At 40.0% G+C, this 7,839-nt stretch overlaps 1 protein-coding gene, 1 long non-coding RNA gene and 3 other non-coding genes across 6 annotated transcripts in view; 1 reads left to right on the top strand and 4 right to left on the bottom strand.

Annotated features, from left to right (window-relative positions):
• Positions 1-4,719, top strand: part of ctps1a (CTP synthase 1a) — a 14,718-nt gene extending 9,999 nt beyond the window's left edge. For both annotated transcript variants that reach the window (XM_032536232.1, XM_032536233.1), the window contains exons 10-18: positions 482-570; positions 676-770; positions 896-958; positions 1,780-1,823; positions 1,914-2,010; positions 2,095-2,150; positions 4,155-4,251; positions 4,366-4,510; positions 4,603-4,719. In XM_032536232.1, coding sequence (XP_032392123.1) covers positions 482-570; positions 676-770; positions 896-958; positions 1,780-1,823; positions 1,914-2,010; positions 2,095-2,150; positions 4,155-4,251; positions 4,366-4,510; positions 4,603-4,687 — 771 coding nt within the window. In that variant the 3' untranslated portion in view covers positions 4,688-4,719. The remainder of the gene's footprint in view (positions 1-481; positions 571-675; positions 771-895; positions 959-1,779; positions 1,824-1,913; positions 2,011-2,094; positions 2,151-4,154; positions 4,252-4,365; positions 4,511-4,602) is intronic.
• LOC116702124 (uncharacterized) lies at positions 4,390-7,093 on the bottom strand. The gene is made up of 6 exons (XR_004335058.1): positions 7,006-7,093; positions 6,319-6,382; positions 6,016-6,071; positions 5,794-5,845; positions 5,489-5,553; positions 4,390-5,303 (listed from the first exon to the last, which is right to left on the bottom strand). It is a non-coding gene; the product is annotated as an uncharacterized LOC116702124 (long non-coding RNA).
• LOC116702237 (small nucleolar RNA SNORD99) lies at positions 5,369-5,441 on the bottom strand. The gene has a single exon (XR_004335113.1). It is a non-coding gene; the product is annotated as a small nucleolar RNA SNORD99 (small nucleolar RNA).
• Positions 5,624-5,753, bottom strand: LOC116702229 (small nucleolar RNA SNORA44). The gene has a single exon (XR_004335105.1). It is a non-coding gene; the product is annotated as a small nucleolar RNA SNORA44 (small nucleolar RNA).
• LOC116702234 (small nucleolar RNA SNORA16B/SNORA16A family) lies at positions 6,147-6,283 on the bottom strand. The gene has a single exon (XR_004335110.1). It is a non-coding gene; the product is annotated as a small nucleolar RNA SNORA16B/SNORA16A family (small nucleolar RNA).
• Positions 7,094-7,839: the final 746 nt, after the last annotated feature.

The following is a 7,839-nucleotide window of genomic DNA, read 5'->3' as shown; positions in this document are numbered from 1 at the left end:
ATTTGAAATCATTTTGGCTGAGCAGCCTATAATATTCTGCATTTCTTTATATGTTTTCCCCTCTCCAATCAACTTTTTAATCAAAGGCCGCTGTTCCTCAGGGCAATGTCTGTTTCAGTGTGAAATGCTCTATAACCAGCATGCACAACATTTGCTTCCTTCCTTCCTTAAATATGGGCCATAATTTAAACCTGTTTCTTCACAGAATTAATAACCTCACTAATTGAACACAACACTGCTATTATTTTGAACATGCCCCTTTCAATGACCGATTCAATTACACAGAATGAGTAGTACACATGTCATGACTATTGGGTCTCTTGGTTTTCTATGACTCTACAACACTTACTAGTAAATTATTTGCCATGTAAGAATAGGACTTCTACCAAAAAATGTGATTTATGAGGTTAGTGATGTTGGACTGCTATTATTTTGAGTGTTTTGACCTGCCACCTTGAGTTTCTATGTCTCTTTCCCTCAGTACGTAGACTCAGCGTATTTGGAGCCGAGCACTCTGCAGGAGGAACCAGTGAAATACCACGAGGCATGGCAGAAACTCTGCAGTGCTGAGTGAGTGCTGAAGAACCTTTTTTTTGTTTTGTTTTTGTAAGTAATACCTAGAAAGTTTGATTTGCAGTTTCCTTAACCGTTTTTTTCCCCTCTCTCTATCCTCAGTGGCGTTCTGGTTCCAGGAGGTTTTGGTGTCAGGGGAACTGAAGGAAAGATCCATGCCATCAATTGGGCCAGGAATCAGAAAAAACCCTTTCTAGGTACAGGATAGCAATATCTTACTTATACTACTTATACCCAATGCTGTGATAACTATTTCTATGGCAGATGTGTTTGTTTTGTTTATATATTATGAACGATTTGCCTAAAATCTGTGTTTCTGCAGGTGTGTGTCTTGGGATGCAGTTGGCTGTATGTGAATTTGCCAGAAACACGCTCGGCTGGACAGGTAATATAATAATACTTTTCATTAGTGCTTTACGTTCATTTAAAAAGCAACAACAACAGAAATGACATAATAAACAAACATTAAAATCAATAAAAAGCCAGTCTAAAGTAGTGAGTTTTAAAAAGAGACTTAGAGGGATGGTTTTGGAGTAATTTCACCTTAGGGTCCTTTGCAACACAACCTTGCACCAAACACTCCCCCCCCCGCCCCCCAGAAGCTTTTTTTCCCTTGGTTGAGTTAGCGTTATTAGCTGAATGGCTTAGTGCAGGCGCTAATGGAACCAAATTTGTATCTTGTAAATTACCCTAATAATAATGCTCGGAATGGTACCAAACTTCTACATTAGTACAAATAGGTTCTGTACTCATAAAATGAGGCATCTAAAAGTTTGTAAGCACACCAGGAGTTCATTTAAACAGAACTTGCCTGATGGCTTCTACTCTCTGCTGCTAGCGCTGCTAGCTAGCTCTCCGATTCTCCTTTTAGTTATTGCTCCTCATCCGTGTATTCAGGCTCCACTAGGCACGGTCGACCTTTTGGATTGAACCACTCTTTGTCGCGTTCGATGTTAACCCCAGACTCTACCATTTTGTTGATCTCTTCTTCTGTTCTCTCGCTTCTCGCGCCTTCTTCACTACTTTACGGGTAGACTGTTTTTGTCAATTCATGCTCCAATCCCGCACAGAGCACGACATCTGTTGTCGGAAGAGACTACCGGTAAAGTAGGAGCAAGAAGCGAGAGAACAGAAGAAGAGCTCAACTGCAGTGCAGGAGAACTTGTATCATAACTGACTTTACGGCTTTGTCTGTTTTGCACTCAGATGCCAACTCAACCGAATTTGACCCTGAATCCAAGCATCCTGTGGTAAGTTTGCTTTTATTTCACCGGTGATCTAGTTTTAATTTGACCCGAAAAGCCCGTTGAATTGAGAGGATCCCACTTGAACGTCTGCAGGTGATCGACATGCCCGAACACAACCCCGGTCAGATGGGAGGAACTATGAGGCTCGGGAAGAGACGGACCATTTTCAAGACCAACAACAGTGTATTGCGTAAGGAAAAACTTTGAAGTTTGCGTTGAGCTCAATGTGTTGTTGTTGTGTGGGCCCTGTGCTTACAGCTGGTCTGTATTCCAGGCAAGCTTTATGGAGACGCAGAATATGTGGATGAAAGGCACCGACATCGCTTTGAGGTATGTTCACCAGCAGCAGGTGTATTCATTCCAGTGGTTGAATGGAACTAAGGCAAGGCAAGGCAAGGCAGCTTTATTTGTATAGCACATTTCAGCAACAGGGCAATTCAAAGTGCTTTACACAAAATCATTAAAACAGATAAAACACAAGTACAAACAGTTAAAAGTCATAAGCATTTAAAATCAATAGACACATGAATAGACAGTTAAAAACAAAAATGAAACATAGGACACATAAAACACAAGAATAAAAGTTACAGTGCAGATAAGAAAGAATTAGCATTAATTTAAAGAAAGGCAGCATCAAAGAGAAAGGTCTAGCCTTGATTTAAAAGAACTGAGAGTAGCAGCGGATCTACAGGTTTCTGGGAGTTTATTCAGATATGAGGAGCATAGAAACTGAAAGCTGCTTCACCTGTTTAGTTCTGACTCTGGGGACAGAAAGTAGACCTGTCCCAGATGACCTGAGAGGTCTGGGGGGTCATAGGTAGTAGCAGATCAGAAATGTATTTGGACCTAAACCGTTAAGGGATATAAACTAGCAAGAGTACTTTGAAATCAATTTTGAGACACAGGAAGCCAGTGTAAAGACTTCAGAACTGGAGTGTGTGATCCAGTCTCTTGGTCTTAGTGAGGACCGAGCAGCAGCGTTCTGAATCAGCTGCAGCTGTCTGATTGATTTTTTTAGGGAGACCTGTAAAGACCCCGTTAAAGTAGTCAAGTCTACTGAAGATGAAAGCATGGACCCGTTTTTCCAAGTCCTGTTGACACATAAGTCCTTAAACCTTGATATTTCTTTAGGTGATGTAGGCTGACTTTGTAATTGTCTTAGTGGCTGTTAAAGTTCAGGTCTGAGTCCATGACTACACCAAGATTTGGCTTTGTCTGTTGTTTTTAACATTGTGTTGAAGCTGAGCGCAGATTTTAATCGTTCCTTTTTTTTTCCAAAAACAACTACCTCAGTTTTTCCTTCATTTAATTTCAGAAAGTTCTGGCACATCCAGTCGTTAATTGTTTGATGCAGTTTCAGTTTTGTATTTGACTATAGTCCCCGGCGATAGGTTATGTAAATTTGTGTGGCATCCGCATAACTATGGTAACTTATTTGTTTTCTCAATCTGAGCCAGTGGAAGCATGTAGATGTTAAACAGAAGAGGCCCCAGAATGGAGCCTTGCGGAACTCCGCACGTCATATTGTACGCTCAATGTATAATTACCTATTGACACAAAGTAATCCCTATTCTTTAGGTAGGATTCAAACCAGTTTAGTACTAAGCCAGAAAGTCCTACCCAGTTTTCCAACGGTCGTAATATGTCATGGTCGACCGTGTCAAATGCGCACTGAGATCAAGTAATACTAAGATTGAAATTTTGCCACTATCGTGTTAAGGTGGATGTCATTAAAGACTTTGACAAGAGCCGTTTCAGTGCTGTGGTGTGGTCGGAAACCGACTGAAAGGTATCAAAACTGTTGCTTAGTACAAGAAATGGTGTGAGTTGTGAAAGACTACTTTTTCAATGATTTTACTTAAAAACGGAGGTTTGATATTGGCCTATAGTTGCTCAACTAAGGACATTTACTCCAGTATTGTACTAAGTACAGATTCAAGTTCCTTGTACTTTTTTTCATGTCACTTTTATTCCACTACATTTTACAGGGGAAAATTTACTCTTTTTTTTTTTTTTTTTACTGCACTACATTCATCTGACAGATTTAGTTACTGTATAAAACAAGATTTTGGCACACTAAACATCCAGAAAATGCAGTTTTATTATAAATTAAACTACCCAAGAATATTACAGCCTAATATTCAGTCCATCTTAAATAAGAGTACTTGTAATACTTAAATACCTTCTTTTTTTTTCTTTTTAAAGTAACCTTTTCAATGCAGGACTTTAAACAGAGTATTTTTTACAGTTTGGTATTAGTACTTTTACTAAAATAAAGAATCTGAATACTTCTTCCACCACTGTTGCCTTTTTAACTTTGTTGTCCTCTTACAGGTCAACCCTGAGCTCAAGAGTCACTTTGAAGAGAAGGGCTTCCACTTCGTAGGTCAAGATGTTGAAGGGGAAAGAATGGAAGTCATAGAGCTGGATGGTACGGGCAAGGAAACGCTGAATCACTGTTGATGATGGTGTTTAAAGGTCAACAATTCAACTACAACTTAATGCGTATTCTTTACACCAAAAAAAATCTAATTTCTTTTTTCAGATCATCCATATTTTGTCGGAGTGCAGTATCACCCAGAGTTCACTTCTCGCCCCATGAAGCCTTCACCCCCGTATCTTGGTTTGCTGCTGGCTGCAGCCGGGAAGCTGCAGAGCTACTTACAGAAGGGCTGCCGTCTGTCTCCACGGTAAACATGCAGCATCACATTTCACATTTGCTGTATATAGTATACTTAGTTCCATAATACCAGATGAATGACTGTAAAATTCTTTGACACAGGGATACATACAGCGATCGAAGCGGAAGCAGCAGCCCAGACTCTGAGATATCAGAATTGAAATTGCCTTCCATCTCAAATGAATAACAGGAGTGCACCATACAATAAAACGTTCATTTAATTTTAACATGAGCCAGAGTTAAATACTTGTGTCACACCTGCAAACAGTACAGTATTAAGATTTCACTGGTGCTTAAATTTGGTTTTTGGATTCATAAACTTTTGATGCTGTATAGGTCAAACCCCATGTTGACATGGGCCAAATGTCATTTTATGTAACATTCTGTTAAGTATGTTTTCTAAAGTTTGGCATCTGGGTTACAGAGGCACTTGTAACTTTACCACAATTGAAGCAGGTTTTTATGTACAGTGGTACGGCAATTTCTACAATAGCTTTAACTACACAAACTTTGAAAACCTACTCAGGAACCAGATTTGTCTTCTACACTGGCCTTATTGTAAATGTCCTGCCACTGGAATTACCATTTATAGTTTTCCTAACCATGTAATGCAATACTCAAGTAAAAAAGGATTCCAAAAGTGGTTTTCATTTTATTTTATTTCTTATTGACATCATGGAGAAGGAACACATCCCAGTAGTGTAGTCAGTCCCACACCACCACATCCCCATGTTCTCCCTCTGCTGTGGCTGTTGTGGGCCCGGAAGACACGGCCCTTTAGGCTGCTCCAACATGTCATCGGCCTGAAATTCAATTGTCTTTAGAAGGGTGTTGCAGCAGTTTCTTAAAACATTTTTTTTTTTTTAAACATTGATCTCAGTCCCATATCCGCAAGCTTCATCCAACAGTCGTCTTGTATCAAGTAATCATCATGGATCAGCAAAACAAACTTTATCTGACAAACTTTTTTTTTTTTTTTTTTACATACCTTGACAGGAAGGTAAAGAGCCCATGCAGCTCAAGGATACCAGATTGAAATGCATCAATTGATTCCTACAGTGGAAGAAATAAAATATTAAACAGACATGTTAATCACTTCTTAATGCTGCTCTTTATACAAGTAAGCTGTAGGATAGTTGAGTGGCTGCTGGTGGCATAAGGGGCCACAACAGTCAAAGACCACCCCATTATCTTGCATGCACTTGGAGAACCTAAAGCTACAAACAAGCCCCGGTCCTTAGGATAGCATGCTGTCATGTGGACAAGATTTGGGGGGAGAAAAAAAATAAATACCTGATATGAGACGTACTCATCCAGTCACTTCAGAGTCAGCCATGAGGGTCACCTGAAGGGAACAGTTTAGTCAGCTTTATAATCCACTGCTGTTAAAAACAAATTTTCATTTTAGCAAGTGTGGCTCAGTAAAATAATGTCTCAATCAGGAATGTCAGTGAGGGCAAGTTTGTCATCACAGCCAGAACTACATTTAAAAAATAAAGTGGCTCAAAAAAGTACCTGTAAATGATCTAGTCATCCTCATGTATCGTGCTTCCATCTTCAATGTCCAGTACCTGCAGAAAGATGGAATTTTAAGTAGATTAGGTTTTTCCCTATATGCTTGAGTCATTAATCATGTGATTGAGTCCAAATGTCCTTCCCCTTAATGTTGCTTGAGCAGTTATTTTCAAACTGAACAGCGACCGTCGGTGAAAGTGTCCATCTCGGCTTCCTGTTGACCGTTCACTGCTACAGGAGAGCACGAACGGCTTCGATAGGAGCCTGCTACGTTAGAAGAGAGTCTGATAGAAGTCGACATACCTGCCATAGATATCCATGGTTGAGAGGCCAGTAAGTCAGCTCCTTTTAACGATTTAGGTTGCTCCTACAGACAGATTACACAGGTCAGTGACAGTGCTGTAAAAGGTAAGTACGGGTTTTATATCTACACTTCCTGTGACATTAACAACAAATCAAAAGGCACAAGATTTGAGCATTGGGTGTAGGCTTTATGAAAACGTTACTTCCAAGTACAACTTAAAGTTTTAGCATGAAAAATAAATGTCTTTCAACATTAAGGTTATTTACTAAACAGTCATAGACAAAAGGTTTTGATGTTTAGCTACACAGGGTCGTGAAGGACCGTGCCACGTGGTTCACGTGTTAGCATAATGCTAAATTAAGCGACATCCTAATCCTGGCTAGCATAAGGTTTATCACAAAAAAAAAAAAAACGACGCAGAATTGTTGGTGTAACGTTGTTTGTAACACCACTTTGACATGTAACGTTGAGTCACACTACCTGACCCCGCGTAGCTACAGTACCTTAGCTAGCTAACGTTAGCTAAGAATTTAATAGTTAGCTACAATACAGACTAAGCAATATTTGAGGTAACATTAACCAATACTAATGTTCAATGGCCCCTCATAGGTAAGCTGAAAGCAGAGAAGTCATTGAACGTTACACTACGTTTGACGAAAGAAAACAAGAACAGTTGAGGGCCTTACCGGAGGTCGGGCTTTGCGTTTCCTTCTCTTTGCTGAAGACTTGAGAGGAAGAGAAAGAATTGTGGCTCTCGGGCTGTTATATACGCTAGCGCCGAGCAGCAGCCCGCTGATTGGTCAGCATGAAGCTCACATGGACCCTCTTTGCATGATGGGATATGTAGGCCTTTTTTTACAAGCACTTTAGGACACCCTGCTTGTTTCTTAGATGTACTGTATTGCCACTTAGACACAGAAATGTCAACCCAAAGAGATATTTTAATATTTCACACACATACTTTTTTCCCACATAGAACGCTTAAAGGAAGTATAGGCTATTGTGGATGACAGCCTAGCAATAACTTATAGGCTACGGTACAGTCCGACCATAGCTGGAACTGAAGCCACTACTTCAGAACCACGGACAGCAACTCCTTTCCTCCTTTTACTAATCTAACGCTTGTGATTTTGAGTTAACAACAGTGTGTTGTCATACACTCCAAATACACAGTTGCGAAATATTACATGGCAATGCGAGGTTTCAAAACACTGAAATAATCTGCCAGAATTCCTCACCATGTAGACAAAAGGCTCTCTGTGTAGACTATACGGACCTGTTTGAAAGCAATAGGCTAATAAGTTAAGGTAGAAATTCCTACTACAACATAAGTAGCGGATTTCTGGCTAAATGAGAGCTTATAATACAGGGCTAGGGAAAACATGCATTCTTTCGGCTTAAAATCACACAACGGCGTCTCATCTCTGATTAGAACATAGTAGCCTAGGCTACAGTTGGCTGCAGAAGCTTTTATAGGCTAGTTGTAATATCCCGTGTTGTAGGGCATAGGTAAATGTATC

The sequence above is a fragment of the Etheostoma spectabile genome, chromosome 14 (assembly GCF_008692095.1).
Source record: "Etheostoma spectabile isolate EspeVRDwgs_2016 chromosome 14, UIUC_Espe_1.0, whole genome shotgun sequence".
In the NCBI taxonomy this organism is placed as follows: Eukaryota; Metazoa; Chordata; class Actinopteri; order Perciformes; family Percidae; genus Etheostoma; species Etheostoma spectabile.
The sequence above is the reverse complement of the archived record's forward strand: the minus strand, read 5'-3'. Positions and strand labels throughout refer to the sequence as shown.